This window comes from Fundulus heteroclitus, chromosome 19, assembly GCF_011125445.2.
Source record: "Fundulus heteroclitus isolate FHET01 chromosome 19, MU-UCD_Fhet_4.1, whole genome shotgun sequence".
In the NCBI taxonomy this organism is placed as follows: domain Eukaryota; kingdom Metazoa; phylum Chordata; class Actinopteri; order Cyprinodontiformes; family Fundulidae; genus Fundulus; species Fundulus heteroclitus.
The window spans coordinates 29739127-29761155 of record NC_046379.1 but is presented as its reverse complement, the minus strand read 5'-3'; the positions used below and the strand labels follow the sequence as shown (position 1 = coordinate 29761155).

At 39.9% G+C, this 22029-nt stretch overlaps 2 protein-coding genes across 4 annotated transcripts in view; one reads left to right on the top strand and one right to left on the bottom strand.

Annotated features, from left to right (window-relative positions):
• The window catches only part of LOC105935514 (serine/threonine-protein phosphatase 2A 56 kDa regulatory subunit epsilon isoform), a 32278-nt gene extending 19517 nt beyond the window's left edge, over positions 1-12761 (top strand). For 2 of the 3 annotated variants that reach the window (XM_012875956.3, XM_021323300.2), the window contains 12 exons: positions 150-346; positions 2006-2107; positions 2406-2498; positions 2661-2791; positions 3748-3807; positions 5179-5287; positions 5779-5832; positions 6480-6530; positions 6624-6743; positions 6834-6961; positions 9550-9651; positions 10473-10595. In XM_012875956.3, coding sequence (XP_012731410.2) covers positions 150-346; positions 2006-2107; positions 2406-2498; positions 2661-2791; positions 3748-3807; positions 5179-5287; positions 5779-5832; positions 6480-6530; positions 6624-6743; positions 6834-6961; positions 9550-9651; positions 10473-10572 — 1247 coding nt within the window. In that variant the 3' untranslated portion in view covers positions 10573-10595. Of the gene's footprint in view, positions 1-149; positions 347-2005; positions 2108-2405; positions 2499-2660; positions 2792-3747; positions 3808-5178; positions 5288-5778; positions 5833-6479; positions 6531-6623; positions 6744-6833; positions 6962-9549; positions 9652-10472 lie in introns of all 3 variants that reach the window. The other variant, XM_012875955.3, reaches the window with a different exon arrangement.
• Positions 12762-16541: 3780 nt separating this feature from the next.
• Positions 16542-22029, bottom strand: part of brf1a (BRF1 RNA polymerase III transcription initiation factor subunit a) — a 113945-nt gene continuing 108457 nt past the window's right edge. The window contains exon 19 of the mRNA XM_036150535.1: positions 16542-19223. Within this exon, the coding sequence (XP_036006428.1) occupies positions 19186-19223 (38 nt within the window). The 3' untranslated portion in view covers positions 16542-19185. The remainder of the gene's footprint in view (positions 19224-22029) is intronic.

The following is a 22029-nucleotide window of genomic DNA, read 5'->3' as shown; positions in this document are numbered from 1 at the left end:
GCGTTTGAAATGTATGTCGTGAAGCGTTTTCATTTGTTTTTATGGGATGAAACACCTGTAATTAAATGTGATCTACTTGTAGACGTACCCCTTCATTTCTTCTTTGTGCTTTTGTTTGGTCTCACTGTTGTTTCTGTTTCTGCTTGCAGACGTTCCAGCACCAGAGCAGCCGGAACTGTTCTTAAAGAAGTTACAACAGTGTTGTACTGTCTTTGACTTCATGGACACACTGTCGGACCTCAAGATGAAAGAGTATAAGCGCTCCACGCTCAACGAGCTGGTGGACTATGTGACTGTCAGCCGTGGCTACCTGACAGAACAGGCCTATCCCGAAGTTGTCAAAATGGTAAGCACGGCCAAAAACATGCGTGCTAAACTCACACTTCTGCTTAGTGCACTGCCACCCAAATGGACTCACACCCTTATACTTTTTAAACAATTTTTCATATTAGATACAAAATACAATTCATGTATTTTAGCCGTCTCAAACTTGTATCATACAGTTCAGGGAATTCTCCTCCATTTTGCTTCCTGGTCTTTATGGCTGACGGTCAGATGGCCGTGGTTTCTATTGGCCACCTGTGCATGTGTCACTGCATGTTGCTATCAAAGTTATACATGGAGCTCAGAAAGCAGTGAGCTGTGCTTTGCTTGGCGCAGCGATAAACCGCTTTTGCGCAGTGCAAGCATTGAGACTAATGGATTTCACAGCGCAGCGGTGCGCGCATCACATCCTGTGTGAAAGGCCCTTAACTTCGTCCAAACTAATACTGGAAAAATGTGCTGAGAGGAGGCGGTTTCCGGCGGACCAGGAAATATGCAGTGGGGTGAGGACTGTACGTGGTCTGGGCTTCTAGTAAAAGCTAAATAAACTAACTCAGTGATAGGCTAATAAATTGCTAACTTGAGAATTGATAGGGCTGCAAAACTCTCCATTCCAGCTCCTACTCACTACAGAGGCGTACGAGAAGGGGCCGCTTTTATACCACACAGCAGCAGCTTTTCTAACATGTCAGTTTCTCTTAGTGACGTCACCAAAACTTTTGAACCAATGGCAATACTGATTCGAAATTCAATGCAAGATACCCGTTGAAGCTTAGGAGGCCGCCAGACTGACTGTTTTAGACACAAAAGCAGGATTTCAACAGTAATTTGTCAAAATAATGATCAGGATATGCAGACGGTACTGTAGATAACCCTGTTAACAGTTTATTAGGGAAACAAGTTGCTTTGGTGGCGAGTTACCCTTTAGGTTTAACCATTTGGCTCTCACCATGAGCCTCAATGCTTTCCCCATAGCCTAAGATGCTACTATGTGGAGATGCACAAAATGTTTAGTGAGAATGCACACTTCATGCATGCTCAGTATGAGGGATTGCTGCAAAGCCATGGACAATGCAGACGACTCTCCCTGTAGCTCTACGATTCTCCAGGAGTGAATGCTGCTTGTTGGGACTTTGAAGCAATCAACTGGTTCCCTTATATAGGACATTTTTGAAAAATTACAGACTTAAGCACTTTTTATTTATTTTTTATTTTCAAAGACTGATCTAAAGATCTTGTCTAAATTTAAAACCAGAAAACTGAGTCATTCTGGGGGGTCTTATGACTCAAAGACATGCCTGTAGTCCATATAAGTGATTGGATTCACCAAACACTGAACCCTGTGGTACTCCACAGACAACCCTAAAGTTTAAAGATGATTTATTTACATGAACAAACTGGAATGTGTTGAAAAAATAAAGATTTAAACCAGTCTAGTGCTGTTCGCTGGATCCCTACATTTGGTTCAAGCCTTTCTCAGAGAGTATTCGACCGTATTGAATGCAGCACTGAGATCTAACAGGACCAGAATAGACACGGGTCTGTTATCTGAGGCCATGAGAACTGTCAGCGATTTAAAACAACAACAAATAAACCCACTCTCTTTCCATTTTAACTTCCTTGTAAGACATTTGTTTAAAGATTTAACATCTGAGTGTTTTCTATTGTTTGTCTAATTTAGGTGTCTCACAACATATTCCGGACCCTTCCACCCAGTGACAGCAATGAATTTGACCCTGAGGAGGATGAGCCCACACTTGAGGCCTCTTGGCCACACTTACAGGTAAAAGATTTGTACTTTAAAAAGGCGGGCGGCACTGCTTTTCTTCTTGGCTCCTGTACTGCCCTAGAAAAATCCAGGGACTCCGGTACTTTGTCTGGCATCTCGTTAAAAAGACTTTAAACTGCGAACATTGTGATGGAAATGTTGTGGTTTTCAAAATAACTTGTTAATCCTTGGTATAGCTTGATACTGGTAACTGGCCCACATGGAGTCTAAAATGAGCAGGAACGAACACCTGCTTGGAGAAGTTTTAGGATGTAATGTTTTTCTCTTCTTTTTCTTGTAAATCTTTTTTCAGTTGGTATACGAGTTCTTCATTCGGTTCTTGGAGAGTCAGGAATTCCAGCCCAGCATTGCCAAAAAGTACATAGACCAGAAGTTTGTCCTACAGGTGAGTTCCTCACATCAAACATTCCACATACTTTATCAGTCCTTCTATCCGTCCTGTGTTTTCTACTTCTCTTTATCTGTTTTCTTTCATTTCCACTGCTTACAATCTGCCTCAGTGTTCTTTCTTATTCATCACATCACTGCTTTTCTTACCCTCGCCCAGCTTTTGGAGTTGTTTGACAGCGAGGACCCTCGAGAAAGAGACTATCTGAAGACAGTCTTGCATAGAATCTATGGAAAATTCCTGGGGCTGAGGGCTTTTATACGAAAACAGATCAATAATATTTTTTTACGGTGAGTATTTCTTTAAAAAAAATTTTTACTTTCCTCTCTAAGGAAACCTGTAGATTGCATCAAGTCTTGACAAGCAGCATTCACTCCTCATGAAAGAGCGTAGAGCCACAGGGAGAGTCGTCTGCATTGTCCATGGCTTTGCAGCAATCCCTCATACTGAGCAAGCATGAGGCGACAGTGGAGAGAATAACTCCCCTTTAACGGGAAGGAAAAACCTCCAGCAGAACCAGGCTCAGTATGAACGGTCATCTGCCTCGACTGACTGAGGGTTAGAGAAGACAGAGCAGAGACACAGAAAGCACACATTGATCCAGGAATCCGTCCTGTGTTATATGACAATGGCAGATGATCTGTCCCCTGGATGATATCACAGCTAACAGAACCCCAGACCAAGTGAACCTACTGTGAAGAGAAAAAAGACAGAGAGAACATAAAGTTAAAAGTTGAAATACCAACAAGTAATGCGAAATTGGAGAACAGTAGGAGAACTCATCAGAGTGAGAGAAATTAATCTGTATGTCCTCCAGCAGTTTTGTATTTTTTGTAGTTTTGTATGGTGTTCATCAGTGGGATTATGTTCTATACTGACTCAGTCAGCCATGGTTTTCAGATGTTGCTTTTTCAAGATGCTGCAGTCTTGTCTGGGTCGTTTCCAGACAATATCTAATGCTATAGTTAAACCTAGGCTCTTACATTTTACCTAAAACATGCTCAGTTTAAAACCGCTGTAAAGATAAACTCATGTTTTCCCTCTGGGTGTTTTCATATTCGCCTTCTTTCAGTTTGACTTGTGATAAACTCATAACATGCCTTCTTGCAGTTTCTATTACTGCTAGCAGACGGAGCTTACAGAACATTTTTATCCCAGTTCACAAAGATAGAGCCTTGCTTAAAATGTCCTAACTTTTAAAGACAGTTGTTTTACTATTTGCTGTGTTCTGCCTTCCTTTCCCCAGTTTTGTTTATGAGACGGAGCACTTCAACGGAGTGGCTGAGTTGCTGGAGATCTTGGGGAGGTATGTCCAAGTGCAGTGAAAGTGGTTCTCTTTAAATTATTAGTTGCTCACATCCCCTACTTATTTTTTGTAACGCGTGTATGCCTTACATTTTCATGTCTTATGTCAAACTAAGAGGGTTAATTTCTTGTTTAAATAGAATTGTTGTTCTCGATAACGATGTTTTTACACAGTAATTCACTTCTTTTTAAGATCGCGTAGGAATCCTCTGTTATTTGTTACTGGTTGAAAATAAGTAGCTGTACTAGTCAGTAATGCTGAAGAAATTATGTTAATGTAATCTTTAAAAGTTGGACATAATTGTCTGATAAATATACACTGTACTGAAATCCTATTTGGCTGTACAATTATTGTAACCTCATTCCACATATTGACAGGAGATCTAAGGTATAAAGATGAGTTAGACAGTCTGTGATAGAGCTGCCAAAATTGTTTTCTGATTTTAAGCGTCGACAAAGTTTTTGCTCAGTTATTCTAAACAATTATGTTTACTCCATAAAAAAACATTTAAAGCAAAAAGTGTTCATATTTTGGATGCCCCAACATAAAAATAATTTATAGATTATATGGATAAATTGTCACCTGCAGAATAAAAAGAATCTTTTTTGCAACTGAAAATAAACACAAATAGTTCAGTTTAAAGAGCAACTCAAAGGAAAAAATATACTTTTATTAGATCTTTTATAATATTATGTAAGATCTAACTTTAAAAGCTCCTGACTGACTGGCTTTCAAGTATTAGAACTGTTCTCAGAGATGGGCAACAAAACTTGCTTCTCTAAAATGGTTGCTGATCTCTTTCCATGTGGGTGTAGCGTGATCACATACCTGAAGATTAGAAACAGCCCAAACCTTTGCTGCTATAGACCCGCCCATGCTTTATGATCGTCATGGAGATTTTATGGGCAGCCTTGGACACTTATTGCTTTCTAACTTTCAAAGGACGGTGTGGGGTAATTTAGGCCCATGAAAAAAGCTGATTATTTTTTCTTTATTTGAAGCTTGATAATTAAAGGCAGGTATATGTTGTGCCTTCTGTGAGTGTTCATATTCAGCTGGTAACATCGGGGGTTAGACTGTACCAGATTAGAAAAGTAACCCCCCTAAACTGAAACACAAAGTTTCAGTTTAGGGGGGGGGATACTTTTAGCAGTTTTAGACTTTAAATAAATTTGGCTTAAGGTTTTGTTTTCTTAAAACTCAAAGAAATAAATCTAAATGTGAGAATGTCAATTTAAATCCTAGCGTTGGCTCTGTTCAGATCTCTGTTCTCTGCAGTGAAACTGTTGCTACATAAGCTTTAAACATGGCGGTCTGTTGTTTTAGTGTCTAATCAAACTTTATTTTCTCTACTCTTTCTCTTTCCGATAGTATAATCAATGGTTTTGCTCTGCCACTGAAAGCAGAACATAAACAGTTTCTGGTTAAAGTGTTGATCCCCCTCCATACTGTCAGGAGTCTGTCCCTCTTCCATGCACAGGTAATGTCTTTCTGGAACATTTTATCCTTACAACTACTGACTATTGGGAGGTTGACATCAATTGTTCTGCTAGTTTGTTTTAGTGTTATTGTGCTATTTTAATGTATTTTTAAGATTTTAATTATTTGGATATCTCCTGTGTTTTACCTGTTGTGCAGCGCTTTGCTCAAACAAAAGTTTTCTTTTAAGTGCTGAATAAATCAGTGTGATATAATATTTCTAGTTGATGCCTAAATACTGAGGCATCTGTAAGAGGTTGAACCTTTTTAAAGGTTACCTTTTATTTTTTCACTTTCATTTTTAGGGTTTGTTCAAATGACAAGGTGCTTGATCAGTTTCTGGACATGGGATGGATCACATGTTTACTATGTTGGGAAACAGCCTCTAAATCTTTCTCTCTATGCTTTTTAGCAGTTTAATGTTTTATCTAACAGCTCTGGGAGCCATTTGAACGGACTCTTATAAAACTTTGCTCTCTGCTTATTTTACAGCTGGCTTATTGCATTGTACAGTTCTTAGAGAAAGACCCGACATTAACAGAACCAGTAAGTATCGCTATGTTCCTTGTTTGATATCTGAACTGGAAACAACAATCTGCTCAACTGCAGATTTTCACAGTTTTTATCTTTGCTAAACATAGTATAACTTATGGACCAATGATAAAGAATATGGAGTATATAGACTGTCATTGTGCTAAAGCTATCTGGGTTTTCTGAGCCATCCATCTGTATATCTGGATGAGCTGACATCATCTGGTCCAGCAACCCTCTTCAGATTGTTCTGGAAGATGTGATTACTGTAGACCAGGTCCAGTCTGCATCTCCATCCTGCCATGATTCCTGAGCAGTTTAACTCGGCCAGCCCTCGGCCTGGAGGGACGCCCACCTTTTCAGGTTTACAACCATTGCCCCAGGTGTGAAGTAGCTGACTTGGTGTGGTTCTGTTGGCTCGAAGAAACCGCCAGAACCTCATCATCTGCTAAACAAGCTGAGACTGTGGGGTTCCCAAAGCAGACATGGAGAACATCTGATGTGTCAGCAGCAGTATGGTGTAATGCTGCTGTGCTCTGCTCTCTGTTGACTGTCCTAGATGTACTCTGTGTTCACACACGGGTTCCTGTTAAGATAGTACAATGCTGAAACTGAAGCACATTTCCTGCAATCAGAGCCGTCTTCTCTGCCTGCCTCCTCAGGTCATCAGAGGCTTACTGAAGTTCTGGCCAAAAACGTGCAGTCAGAAAGAGGTGAGGCGTCCTGATCCTTCGCACTGGGTGGGAAAGGGAGCGCTAACTCTTAATAACTGTCAGTAACCTACAAACATCTCTGTGGTGCTTCAGGTGATGTTTCTTGGAGAGCTGGAGGAAATTTTGGACGTCATAGAGCCCACACAGTTTGTAAAGATCCAAGAGCCGCTTTTCAAACAGATCTCCAGATGTGTTTCCAGCCCACATTTCCAGGTTAGTGGTGTGCTGTAAAAAACACGTAGAACAGAAACGTGGCTGAGCTTTTTTTGTAAATCTGGAGCCGTTTTTGTGTGCTTCCTGCAGGTCGCAGAGCGAGCTTTGTACTACTGGAACAACGAATACATCATGAGTCTGATCGAGGAGAACTCCAGCGTCATCCTGCCCATCATGTTTGCCAGTCTCTACAGGATCTCCAAAGAGCACTGGAACCCGTGAGTTTCCCCGAAGAGCATCTCTCTGACAGCGTGCACATGAGAAACCAACATGAACAAACTGTGTTTTAATTATTACAGAAAACGGGAAACTAACTTAAGGCTACGTTCACACTGCAGGTCTTAATGCTCAATTCCGATTTTTTTTTTGTGAAATTGGATTTTTTTGCGTGTTCGTTCACATTTCCAAATATATGCGACTTGTATGTGATCTCCTGTGTGAACTGAACGCGTTCAACCTAAGTGTCCCGCATGCGCACTGGAGGACGCGATGACGTCACACGTAACAAGCGCCCTCAGTGTTTGCGTAAGTAAACATGGATTATAATGCTGGCGCGCATTTTGCGGTCATTAATTTATTTTCTAACAGGAGCTTTCTCTCTATTTACTGCTCTTCTCATTGTAATCCGCTATGGGTGTCGTCTTTCTTCCCGCTTCTGCATAGCAGGACGCAGAATAGTGACGTTTGTCGAGTATCGGTGACGTACAGGTCGGATAAATGCGACCCGGTCGTACAGACACAGGTCACATTTGAAAAGATCAGATACGTATCGGATTCAGGACCACATATCAAAGTGGCCTGGGTCGCATTTTTGGGTGACCCAAAATCGGAATTGGGTCACTTCACGCTGCAGTGTGAACGTAGCCTAAGTGAGGAAATTAGCAACGGGATGCACTCTAGCTCAAATTAAAGTGTTCCCCAAAATGAAGTGGAGTAGACATGGCCCTCAAACCTGAGCTGAGACTGTAACTACATGTTATAGTAAGCTGGGTTGAAACCACACAGTAAAACAGATCCAGTCTAGTACTCCTCTTGTTTTTCCTATAATTCTTTTATGCAGCTTTATCAGAGTTTATGCACGTGCTAAAATACTAGATGTGCACACGTGGCAAAGGTCAACATCCACCCTCTTCCTGCTTTGGACAATTTTGAAAATCTGCCCACTTCAAATTCAATTTTTAAAATGCTTTATTATTCCCAAAGGAAAATTAAATGCAGCTTTTCAACCTTCTGTCATATTTTTAACAGACAAACTGCATGCAGACATTTAAGACTCGCAAAATGCTTTTTGGGTTCACCACCATTGTGTTCTGTTTCTACCTCTGTTTTCCAAACAAGTTTATATATTGAGAAATATGTTGAATTTATATATATATATATCTTTTAAATTAAACTAACATTTATTACCACATAAATACCAACAGTACCTAGAATAGGTGCCATTGAGTAGCGGTAACCAGGTATCAATGCGGTATCGGTCCAGATGTGAAAGCTACCCATCCCTAATCCCACTGGATGGAGATCCAGGAGAAAACAAAACTTGCAGGAGGGTCTATGTTTGCTCTTTATTTCCAAAAGTATTCGCTCACATGTTTCAGATAAAGCAGTCCAGCTTTTGAGGAAAAACCTCATAGCCCCTGTGAAGTGTCATGGTCTAGGGAGGCTGTGCTGCAGCAGGACCTGGTCATCTCACCATCATGGAGGTCACCATTCATGTGACCATATTATAGAGGTTGCTTGAGAAACATGAGACCATCTGGAGGAGAACCTGAAGCAGAGCTGGTCCCTGCAACAGGACGATGACCAGAGACATAAATTCACCAGTAAATCCACCAGGAACTGTCCGAGGATTAAGAAATACAAAGTCCCAGGCCTAGTCACAGAACCAAAGCACAGATCCTGATCTCTGGTTTCAAATGGGCTAAACATGCCAGAACCCCTTAAACATCTCCCTGCTCAAACTGAGCGCTGGGACTTTTGCTTTGGATAGAAAACACATCTTGGTTTTCTTTAAGAAGTAAAACAAGGTGCATTTGTTGTTTACAGGATTACCATGGATACATATGCGGTCCTCATCATTTCAGCTACACAGCTAGCTTAACATTCTCTATTTCCCAGAACCTCATCCTCCAAGAAACGGGCCGCTTGTTGTTTGGCAGGATTTACTAAGGAACATAAATTCCCTCTTTTTAGAAAAACTTTTTAAAGAAAAGGGATAAAAGTTACACAGTAGGTAGGTTCATGGTGCAAAATGCTAAACATGCAGATAAAAAGTCTTCAGTGAAAACACCACAACAGGTTTCATGACACTGAGAGGAGAACATTGCTCTGGTAATAGTCACACGAGCCGACATTAGGCGTCTGCTGAAAGTATAAACTCCTGCCTGCATTTAAATGATGGGACTGCAATCTGAGTCTAACCTTGCTAGACTAGAAGACCAGGATTAATGAGGCTGATGTAAGATTACAGTTTTCCTCTGAAGCGGGGAGCGAGTCTCCAGATGACTCCCCTTATGTTGCATCTTCTGCACAACAACCGTCTCCATAGTTACCACTAGGTGGTAGTAACATTTTGGAACAACTCGAGAACGTCAGTTTCATGAGAACGGGTCTTTATAGATAACTAAGGTCTCCCAATTTTCCCCATGACTAAGATTTTAAAGCTGAAAATGTGCTGTGGTTCTGTTGAAACTGACCAGCTCATGTCCTGGCATGTAAACCAGTTGACCTTTGCCCTCATTGGGTTTTTCTACTGATTTATAAAGTTGGAGCAGCTCATTCTGAACTCTGTCTTTTTTTTTCTCAGGGCCATCGTAGCGCTGGTGTACAATGTTCTAAAGGCTTTCATGGAAATGAACAGTACCTTATTTGATGAACTCACCGCCACTTACAAGTCAGACCGTCAGCGGTAAGCAGCCGTCTGTCCACTCACCATCATCACCATCACCATCATCATCATCACCACCATCATCATCAGCAGCAACGTTTTGGTTTCAGAGCAGCACCACCATGTTGACTCTCCCCAATCTTTTCTGTGTTGTGTAGCATTCCAGCAACAAACATCAGTAGATTTTATTCATTTCTACCTAATTGTTCAACACAAAGTATCACATAAGTAGAAATTAGTATCGTTAAGGATTTATCGATACTACTCTTAACGACACTCCTCATCCATCTGGTATTTTATCGGTACCATTATCAATACTTTTTTTTTTTTTTTTTTTAACAAAGAATGATCACTGACTGGTTTATTTTTTTTAAAACATTTGGAACAAAATTAAACAAAAGTACACAATATATTTTATAGTAATAGAGCAATAAAAACATTATAGAAATTATTTTATGTATAAACAAGAGCATGTGTTTTTTTTTTTTTTTTTAAGACTTACAGTTTAGGTAAGAATTTGGTTGAACAAAGGATTGTTTGAATTAAATGTTCTTTATTTAAAAATTGGTAATTAAGCAACATCATAAAATGGACCGCACATAAAATATAAATTTTAAATTTTTTGATAATTATTAATATCAATCAATCTGATTTCCATTTTTATCGATATGTTCTCTATATCGTCCAGCCCTAGTTCAGGGGGTATGAAAACTTTACCAATCGTCTGTAAAAATGTAAACTAGCATTCAGGTAGCGGTGAGCTCAGGTGGTCTCTGTGTCTGTGGCGTGTGACTGCGTCCGTCGGTGTGGGCTCATGCTTCTTCTGCCTGATGTTGTTTCAGTGAGAAAAAGAAGGAGAAGGAGCGCGAGGAGCTGTGGAAGAAGCTGGAGGACCTGGAGCTGAAGCGGGGCCTTAGGAGTGACGGGATCATCCCGACTTAACAAAGACAGTGCCGTGCTCCCCTTTGATCCTCCATGTCCGACTCCCACCCTCCTCCATCCCCGCCCCAAACTTCAGCCATGTCTGCCCAGAGCTCCAGATGCAGGCTGTGGTCTCTGGACTCACACAGCACCCGCTGGTTTCTTAATCCTTTTATTATTATTTTTGTTTCTGTTTTGTTTCTCCTGTGTTTGTGCGACTTACTTTACTGTAGATTCATCACGTCTGTTTTCATTATTTCAGCAGCACTGTAAATAATTATTTTCCCCTGAACTGATGTTATTGCAAACAGATAAAAAGAACAACAATAAAAAAGATAAAAATGGAAATGGAGAAAAGGACTTGAGGTGTCTGTGAGGGGGATGTAAACAAAAAACAAAAAAAAAACAAGGAAGCATCAAAAAAGAAGTTAGATTCATTTCTTTTCCGTTTAACTCTTCACCCCACTCCTCCTTTTCAGCACATCCCACCTTTAACTTTAATTTTGATGGTTCTCCTTTTAGTGACCTCTCCTGTCTGCCGTGTGCGTCGCCTGGACTAATTAGATTAAGCTTGATCCCCTAAAAAGTTTCCTGAAAGTTGCGTCGGATGAGCTTTCTGTCCTCTCTGGCCTCACTCGTCTGTCAGCAGGTCGTCCATCCTGTGGAAACAGGGCAAAAACGAGTGTGTTTACATGCACATGTAGGAAAAGTAGACTGAGTTGGTGCTTGGTTTCCTGTAGCTTCAGAAGGAAAGGGTTGTTTCTAGTTTGACATGCAGGTTTTTCTATTGTTTTAGCATAAAGTGCGTTTTATAGGAAGATAAATTCCTCCCTCTAACATCGGCAGCGCAGGGTGACATGCTGTAGGTTCATTCCTGCCACTTGTTAGTTTTGGATGAAACACAAAAAGGAAAGAAAACCTCTTGATTTGTGCATGAAAGCACATATCCGTAAGCTTCGTCTGAGCTGTACTGAACGCTGAGAGAGCACATCAGAGTACATGTTGGTTGATGCCTTTATCGACGGAAAGCAAACGGGCTTTAATGACATTAATGAAAGGACAGAAAATGTCCAGGATTTGACCGTCTGACCCTCTCATCACTGATCCGAGCGTTGACTCCGCTCTAAGACGAAAGAAGTTTGGCTCTTAGCTCCTAACATGTTCATGAGGGACTTTGTTTTTCCACGGCTTTAGCGCCATCTGATGGTGGGAGCAGCAGAGACGACAAACCCTGACCAACTAAAATCACATGAATACTTAGGATGAAGTAACTGATGTTCAGTGCAAAACATTCAAATCTCGATTTTTAAAGGAGAGACTATGGTTTTTGCAGGAAAAAATGGAATTTGAGCCACTGTTTCCATCTCTTAGTATTTGCATAGTGTTTAGAGGTTTTGACCAGCGGTTTGGTTCCTGACTATTTTGCCCGTGGAACTTCTTCCTTTCAGGGACTTGCATGTAAACACACTCTGATTTTCCTCCTCGAAAAACGCATTAAAAAGTGAATCATTCATCCCTGAATCTGTCCTGCTTTAGGAGACATGTTGGTAGCGGTCCGGCACTGGTTACCAGCCCACCACAACTGAGACATCAACATAGAAACAGTAAAGAAATCAGTGCACCAAAATCCTCTTCCTCCTTTTGCCACTGGGGGGCGCTGCATTGACTTCACAGTATTACAGCAACAGTGACTAAAGACGACCCTGTATATTATTTAATGCAGTACCCTGATATTCCTGTATCTTGTAGTAATTTAGCATTTATTTTTTGCTTATGAATTGTGGAGAGGATTATCCAGTATATAAAGAGGTATTATGGAACAAGACTTCCTACTATACATGTTAGTGTGTTTTCCCCTTTTAGTATGTTCTTTTTTTTTTTTTTTTTGGTCTCACTTTTTTTCCCCTCTGCTCTTGGTTTCTATCTTGTTTTCAATATTTTGATGACATTTTTGTTCATTAGATATATATGTAAATGTATATCTTCAGGGGGAGGAGGGGGGTGAGAGTTTGAGTGGGGCAGCTAGACATGGGCTCGGAGCGAGGGGTGGGGGTCAGGGTGGAGAGGAAGCATGGAGCAGGTTGGGTTTAACTGTTGGGACCTTCTGAGAGTCATCCACCCCCACACTACCCCTTCCTCCCTTACAGAATTGATGTGTGGTGTAGAATGGCCCAGATGTAATATGATTTAAAATCTGAGAAAAAAAAAAAGATCAAAAGGGTTGGAAGAATACAAATGTTTAATTATTTTAAAAAAAATAAAGAGATATTAAATTAAATCTGTTTTGTGATAACGACTGGAATGCTGTTTTTGTTTTTTGTTTGCTCCAGTTTTAAAAGTTAGATTTATTTTATTTTATAGCTACAGAAGGTGGCTGTTCAGACTGCTGCATCTGACTGACTGGTCTAAACCAAAGACACATGGCGTTACTGGGCTGAGGACAAATGGGGCTTTTGCTCTGTGGTCCAAAATCATCTTTTCAGATGACACTACATTTTCTGTTTCATTTAGAAACAAAGTTGATGAATGATTATGAGATCTGAGGAGCCATGTCGTTGGCCGCTGCTGCTCCAGTGTTTGATGTAGCCCATGTTTGATCAGCTGCATCATCAGCAGGGTGATGAGACTACAGGTTTAGCATTGTGAGTCTATGTGATCAAGGCTCCAGCTGTAAAGTAACTTTAGTTTTTATTTTATTTTCATAGGGATTAACAAGTACAGCAGTGAACCATCTGGTTTGCAGAGATGGAATTTGCATATCAAGTTGATGGTTAGGATTATTTTTTTATGTTGGCATTACATGAGCAGGTGCACCATGGGATAGGCCCATTACATTAATTTATTTATAGATATCAGCTGCAGCTACTACTGTTATTAGTTATATCAAAATATAGCATAATCACTTATCTTGGTCACTCAGATTGGCAGCATCAAATGCATATCTGGACCAGTTTTGTTGCATTGGCTCAAGAAAGGTGCAGAAATTTTACGTTGGCGGTAATGACACCCGGTTAGGCCAATCAGAGGTCACTAAAGTAAATGTTGCTTTGTTGCGTAACTTTGCTGGATCTGACCAGTGATGACATGTTTAGCCGCATATCATCATTAAACGCTGGTTGTCTAGGTGGGCTACATTGATAACTGGTGAACCTTCTGGGGAAAACCTGGTCTGATCCAGAGAGACGGTTACCATCCCACTTTGGATGGTGCAGCTCTTCTTTCTAGGAATCTTGCCGGATTTAGTAGTTCTTCAAAATGCTGACAGACCAGGAAGCAGAGCCGTAGTTAATCACACTTTTCTGCATCTACTCCACTGTTACCCTCCCATTACCCCCTTTGAGACTGTGTCTTTCGCACGGCCAAAACGGATCTAAAAGGAGCAAAATCATAAAAATCAATATGACTCAACTTGAACCAAAAAAAATAAAACAAATGTTTATTAAATGTGAGGTCTCTCCCTCCTAAGGCTGTTAGTTTAATTGATTTCTGATAATCAGATTGATTTATTTTGTCTCACAGAAACCTGGCAGCAAGAGGACTACATTAGTATAAATGAGTCAACTCCCTCTAATTATTTAAATTTCCACATTCCCAGACCTACAGGACAAGGAGGAGTAGCAAATATCTTTTAGTCTGAATTATTAATTAGTCACAGGCCAATTAATAATTACAATTCTTTTGAAAATTTAACCCTCAGTTTCCCTCATCAAAACTGCAAAGCATTAAAACCTTTTCTCTTTGATGTTTTGTATTGTCCATCAGGCTCTTACTCGCAGTTTTTGGATCAGTTTTCAGACTTCTTGTCTTTAGTGGTAAACACTGACAAGGCTATTATAGTAGGGGATTTTAACATTTGTGTTGACATTGAATGTGATAACCTTAAAGTAGCCTTTAAAATTATCCTAGATTCAATTGGTTTTGCTTAAAATATGCATAAACCGACACACTCTTGCCTTCATACTTTGGAACTTGTGCTGACATATGGCATTGATTTTGAAGAATTAACAGTATTTCCTCACAACCCTATACTATGACAATTTTTTTAATAACATTTGAGTTATCAATCCCCAAAAGGTTTCATCATAGTAGCTCTTTATCAGATAATGCTGTATCAAACTTTAGAGTCTGTCCCCCTCTTAATACCGTCAGTATTGAATACCCTGCTGATGGCAGCAATGTTTGTTCCCATTCACAAATAGACGCTCTTGTTAATGGTGTCACTTCCTCATTGCGTTTTGCATTAGACAATTTAGCCCCCTTGAAAAAGAAGGTGATTATTCACAGGAAGCTGGCTCCCTGGTTTAATTTAGAGCTGCGTTCCTTCAAGCATCTTACCACTCCACCAATTTGTGGACTGGTAAATAAGTTAATAGATGTATGCTAATAATAGTACTTACAAATTATTTTAATATAAAGTCTGTTATATAAAAATATTACATTTCTGTAATGGTATAAATTGTTTGTAGTCTACACATGCAAACTCCAAACACCAGCACAGGTTTCCTGCTCCTCTAACTGCTCTCAGTCTGGGTCAGTAGGCGACACAATCCTGAGGAAGATTGCTGACTTGGCTCCCTTCTTAAGCCACAGAGTCATTGCTAAAGAAGCTGGTTGTTCCCCAAGTGCTGGATCCAAGTATTTTCATAGAGAGTTGAGTGAAAGGAAAAGGTGTACTAGGAAAGGCATCAGTAACGGGGACAACCACGCCCTTCAGAGGATTGCCAAACAAAATTGATTCAAGATTTTGACAAAGCTTCTCAAGGAGTGGACTGAGGCAAGAGTCAGTGCCTCAAAAGCCACCACACAGGAAAAATCCTACTCATATGCTACAAGTGTCTTACCTGGGCAGAGGAGAAAAAACACTGGACTGGTGCTCACTGGTCCAAAGTCCTCTTTTCAATGACAGTAAAGGTTTCATTTCATTTGGAAATCAAGGTCCCAGAATCTGAAGGAAAAGTGGAGAGGTACAGAATCCATGTTGCTTGAAGTCCAGTGTGAGGTTTCCATAGTCAGTGATGGTTTGGTGAGCCATGCCATCTGCTGGTTCAGGTCCACTGGGTTTTACTGTTTTCTACAGTCAACCTGCAGAGCACTTCACGATTCGCTCTGCAGACAAGCTGTGTGGAGATGCTGATTTAATTTTTTTTAGACTTAGCATCTGTCCACATTGTCAAAGGTACCGAAAGCTGGACCAGTGAGCATGGTGGTACTTTTCTTGATTGGTCAGAAAACTGGCCTGACCTGAACCCTATAGAGAATCTATCAAAAGATGAGCAACACCAGAACCAACGATACAGAAGACCTGAAAGCAGCTTGCCTCATTCTAAAATGTAACATTTTACTCAAGTTAAAATCCATAGCTGTAGCTAAATCAATGTCCCATTTACTGATAAAAATTGAGATTGGTAAATCTACTTCTGAAAGTTTGACGCGAATTCTGAAGATTAACTTTGCGGGTTGAACTTTAGAGAAGCTTGCTGTTGCTGTTGATTTTGTGCAACTTAAATTTGGACTGAGTTGGTTATATTGCAATCATTTTAAGATAGAACTTTTGGTATGACAGAAGTTTTTAAACCATGTGGGATTTAACTGGGATCATAGAGACAACATAGTTTCTTTTAGGTTGAAACATTTTAATTCCCAACAGTCTTTCCATTGACAGTCGATTTCTCAACCATGTGCAGTCTTCTATTAACTTGAGCAATGAGATAATTGAATTGTTACCTCATTAAGCTTGTTAGAAATATTGAGACGCACGTACCTGATGTTTCCAATTGTAAAAGGATGATTGCAGAGAGATGAACATTTTTGCTGGAATAATGAGAATTAAACAACCAGACTCAAGTTAGCATCAGGCCTTTATTAATGTGTGTGCAGGGAGAGGACACGTACATGGCAGCATTCAGTTCCTCTCACCCAGATATACCCTTGCCTTACACCGTCACAAACCAACAGAGGAAATTGTTATCCTGTTCATTCTCCTTCTTGACACCTAATCAGGATTTATCAGGATAGTGCAGTTTTCCTGACCTACTAAACAAACCCTCCTCATTAACCTCAGTCAACTCATCTTTTCTAGCAGAGCTCCATTATAATCCCACAAACAAAAGTATCATCAGTCTAAAAGGTGTGCATATAAATTGCAGGATCATGCTCCCCTTTCTCCCTAGAACTAAGGGTGCTTCCCAGATTCAATTCTTGGACCACATTTGTTCATTATTTATGTCTGTCAGAACCAGAAGCCATGTGTCATTTTTATGCAGATGATGCCATCATTTACTAGTCTTCGAATTTCTTTGTGCAAACTTTTTAATTTATTTAATCTACTTTTAATCAGGTTCATTTGCATCTAATGTTAAACTAGTTTTAAATGAATAAAATAAGCACATCTTTTCAGGAGGTAAATCACTACATCTGTTATTCCTACAATAAAAACTGCAAACAGGACAGAAATTGAGATGGTTTATTCTTACAAGTACCTTGGTGTTATCATATATGATAAATCTTCCCTACATGAGCACAATAACAATCTAAACCAAAAACTGAGCTGGGTTTATTCTACAGAGATAAGGCCCGTTCCTCTCAGCAAGTCTGAGAAGAGATCACTCAATCTCAGTAACATTCCTTCTGCTTCTGGACTATAGTGACTTGTTTATAAACTCGTGAGCAAAATCTAAAGAAACTGGACTTGGTTTATAATTGTAATCTACATTTTATTATTCTGTGACTATTGCATTCACCATTGTCATCTGTAAGGGGCTGCTGGTTTTCCATCCGTTTCTGTGCACACAGACACGGATGATCCTTTTTGAGCATAAATTTCTATATTTCCCCTTACACGACTTCTTTTATGACAAGGCCTCACACCTGGTATGGACTGCCACTCAGCCTTTATCAGATTTTGTTTGGTTTGTTTCCAGGCTAGCATCAGAACAGAACTGGGTAAGAGAGCATTTAAATATTCACTCCGCCTGTTGCAGCTGCAGAGTTTAAGTCATGCTGAGACCTAAGGAGAAGATGCCCAATACAGATAAGGACAACTCTCCTCTAGGCTGGAGGTCTAGTTCTGGAGTCAAAATTCTTTTTTTAAGTTACAACAGTGCCAATTAAAGCCAGAGCGAATTTTCTCAGACCTGAGAGAAACTGTGGTGTGACATATCACAGACAACGCTGGTAGCGCTTTGTCTAGATAGAACAGAATGGAGCAGAGAAGATTTGGGGAGAGCTTTATTCTGTTCCCTCCTTGCAAGGATCAATAAAGTGCTGTTAACTGCCCACCAAACTGGCCTGACCTTAACCCCATAGAAAATCTATGAGGTATTGTGAAGAAGAAGATGCGATACGTCAGACCTAACAATGCAGAAGAGCTGAAGGCCACTATCAGAGCAACCTGGCCTCTCATAACACCTGAGCAGAGCCACAGACTGCTGCAGTAATCAAGGGAAAAGGAAAAGTAACTGAATTGAACATGGCTATAAAAACTATTCTATCCTTTGTTAGTCTAATGTACAACTCTAATTTCCTGAGGCAAAATGATTAGGGTTTTCTTTAGCATTAAGCCATAAACTTTAGTATTAACACATTAAAAAACTCTAAACAATGCGTTTCACTTTTTAATCAAATGTTTATAAATACATAAACTTTCAGGAATGTTCTCCTTAATCGAAATGTTACTGTGTTCACCATGGCTCTTTAAGAAGAAATTACAAACAAAAAACAAAATGTTTTTCCCCCTCATGTTGTGGAACTTTTTTAATGTATATAAATACATAATCTCCATCATCACTTTATGAATGCTGCTGTGAGAAAACAGCAAAACAGAACAAAACAATCACTCACTAACAAAACAATCATTCAAAAAGGATCTCAGTCCTGACTAACTCCATGATGCATTTGGATAATGTATTCCAAACAAATTATTTGTCTTTTAATGTCAACACTTTCTGCTCCTTTGGAAGGATTTCCTTAACAACACAGAACCTAAATCAGATTGCACTTCCACATAAAGATGTCTTGCTGCAGTTTCAGTAAAACAAATAATGGAAGGCCAAAGCTAATTAATTAAATTAGGCCAATTAATAATTGGCCGGCTAATCATTAACAGGGTCTTGATGATGTTGAAGAACTATTTATAATACTTAAGAGTAAGTTTTAACATCCTTCCAAAACTAATAAGAACAACTCATTACAAAATTCAAGACAATGCAGATGTGGATTTTAATGTCACACTAAGACTTTATGAGTGAGAAGAACTGTAGCTGTAAAACATGAGGGCATCAGCAGAAAAAATTAAACTGCTTTTAAGATCAATGAAACCCAAGAGCCCGATAACGTCCATTAGTGTTTGGGTGTTTGCTCACAATGTTTTCACTGGAATAAGATCTTCCAAAAAGTTTTTAGAGGGTAAAAATCCAACCTGCAATCCAATCTGGCGGAGCGCATAAAGAGCAGCATCATTACAACACTGTCAGAACCTGATTCTTCCCACTTCAGTCCAATGTGAACAAAGGAGTACAATGTTCTAAAAGCCTATGTTCCCGAGCCTCATCTCTGGACGCATATTTTCTGGTTCCTCGTTAGTAAAGGTTGGATTCTAGTGCCAGCTGAGAATGATGAGCCAAGTGGAAGATGCTGCTAGTATCCATCGTCATATTCACCATCACAGCCATAACCTGGAGGGTAAGAGAGAGACAAAAGAATGAAATCTACAGTCTGTATTCAGTTGATTATTTCAGGTTTATGCTCAACTCTCATTTGAGGTTAGAAAAGTTAAGAAAAATAGGCTTAAAGTAGGAAAGCATGTACTTTTATTACTGATTTCCAGTTATTTAATGTACTTATCTAGTTACCCATCGCTCAGACTTTACAGGAAGGGTCAGAGCAGAGTCGACCTAAGGAGACTAGTGTCTTTTGGAGTGCAGAGGGCGCTCCTGAAGACCTGCTTTGACTCTGTGGTGGCATCAGCCATCTTCTATGGTGTGGTCTGATTTGTTGGAGCAGCAGCTTATTTACAGCTGAGAGGAAGCGGCTGGATAAACTCATTAGGAAGGCCAGTTCTGCTCTAGGAAGCCTCCTGGACCCAATGCAGGTAGTCGGAGACAGAAGGACATCACAGTTGGACAGTGTCTCCACCCCGTGCATGGAGCTGTTGCAGAGCTCCTTCAGTGACAGACTGCTGCATCCTAGATGCACAAAGCAGCGTGATCGCAGATCCTTCCTCCCAGCTGCTGTTAGACTTCAGAACCAGCACTGCTCCCAACAAACTCAGTGTTATCATCTCTGCTGCTATGAGATGATAACACTGAGATTGTTTTATTCTTGTAAATAGTCTGTTTTTATGCCCAAGAATACATTTTGCAAATTTAAAAAAAAAATTACCCAACTCAACCCATGTTGCACATTTCTTTAATCTGAGGATGCCTTTTTAAATAACTGTACAGTATTTTTTTCTTATATTGTATATTTGCCCAGCAGATGGCAGGAATGTTGTTTCTTCCCATTCACAAATTGATGCTCTTCTGGATGGGGATACTTCCTCATTGCGTTTTGCATTAGACAATGTAGCTCCCTTGAAAAAGAAGGGAATTATTCACAGGAAGCTGGCTCCCCCTGGTTTAATTTAGAGCTGCGTTCTTTGGAAGTATGTTAGTAAAATGGAGAGAAAATGGCGCTCTACACATCAAGAGGAATTCTACCTAATCTAGAAAAACATAAAATTGTTCATCCTCAAAGCAGCCTCATGTAAGTTTTGACCCAAGTATTAGCTTTTTTGAAATATATTACAGGATTTTTCTAGTCAGTATACAGCACTTGGCACGTGTAGATACTCCGTACGAGCTGCCCTTCTGAAAAACTCGCCTATATAACTGAAGAGGGTGGGACATGTCATTTAAATCCAATATTAACAGGTGTCCAGGGTTTCCTTTTTTCACCTCCAGAATATTAACAAAATTTGAAATATTTTGTCCCAGAGTGATGCTGAAAAACTAGTCCATGCACTTGTTACTTCAAGCCTTGACTATTGCAATTATTTACTATCAGGAAGTCCACAAAACGCAGTTTGAAGCCTTCAGCTGATGAAAATCAACAAGAGGAATCATATTTCTCCAATTTTAGCTTCACTCCATTGGCTTCCTGTTAAAATCAAGAATAGAATTTAAAATTCTCCTTCTCACGTATAAAGCCCTTTATAATCAAGCTGGAGGACATCAACATCTATTTTTCTCATTACAAAAAAAAGTAAAAAAACAAAGCAATTGGACTTGTTTTCCGTAGTTGAAGACGTTTCACTTCCTCTCCAGGAAGCTTTCTCAATTCAAAAAGTCTGGAGTAATGTGGAGTACTAAGCTTTATACAATTGGCAAACAAAGGCCTTGTAATGGCTTAGATAGTATGCAAATTCAACAGAAACAGGTCCACCCCCTTAGTAATGGGCGGTCGTTAAAACCATTAAGCCAGCAGATTGGACCGAAACTGGTCCACTCCTCTTTAACGAGGAGTCGTTAGGGTTGTTTATGGCTTGTCTTAAAGGAGCGATGTTATGATCACCCATATGAGGATGAGAATTAAGGTGATGATTCACCTCAATTCGTCTGCCATTACCCTCACATTTCTAACATAGAAAGTACTACAGGATCAATGTGTGCTTTTTCCTTAGATATGAAACCCAAACACTAATGAGACAAACGTGGTTGATGATTATGCAGTATTTTTTTCTAGAAGTTAATTTCCAGTGTATCAAGGTTAGCTACTGGACTGGACTTTTGTAACACCGTTCCTTGGGGTCTCTAGGAAGAGTCTTCAGAGGCTCTAATTGTCTAAAACTCTGCAGCTAGGATCCTGATGAGAGCGCAAAAATATGAACATGTCCTACCCATTCTTCACAGGCTTCCCATCTCCACCACAATCAGCTACTAAATCTCTCTCCTACTTGCTGCTCGCACCACAACATTCCCTCTGCTCCACTCAGTCAAACCTGCTTCAGAAGCCAGAAGCAGGCTGAGCACCACGGGGGACAGAGCTCTCTGTGCTGTTGCTTGTCCCTGACACTTTGAGGGCACCATAATCCACAGGTGGCTTTACAAAGGGACTAAAAACATTTATTTTTAGTAAAGCATTTATTATTTTATAGCTGGTGACTATAACGGAGAAAGAATGATCCTCCAATAAATTTAAGAGACACTAGAAACTGGCAGATGACTTGGGCGGCTTATTTTTTTGCTGGAGAAGCACCGAATGATCAAACCTGAGCTTTCATTAAAAAACAAAAACAGCTTCTGAATTATTGTATTTACAAAAATAAAAATTACAATTTTTAATGATTTTTTGGGAGTGCTAGCGGACTGAAATATTGTAAGTTCAGAACAGATACTTTAAAATACAATTTGTGATTTCTGAAACCTTTACTATATAATAGAAAACTTTGCCATTTCCACAACAAGTATACTGAAGTTCATCCTCTGCAGTGTAACCCTCCCC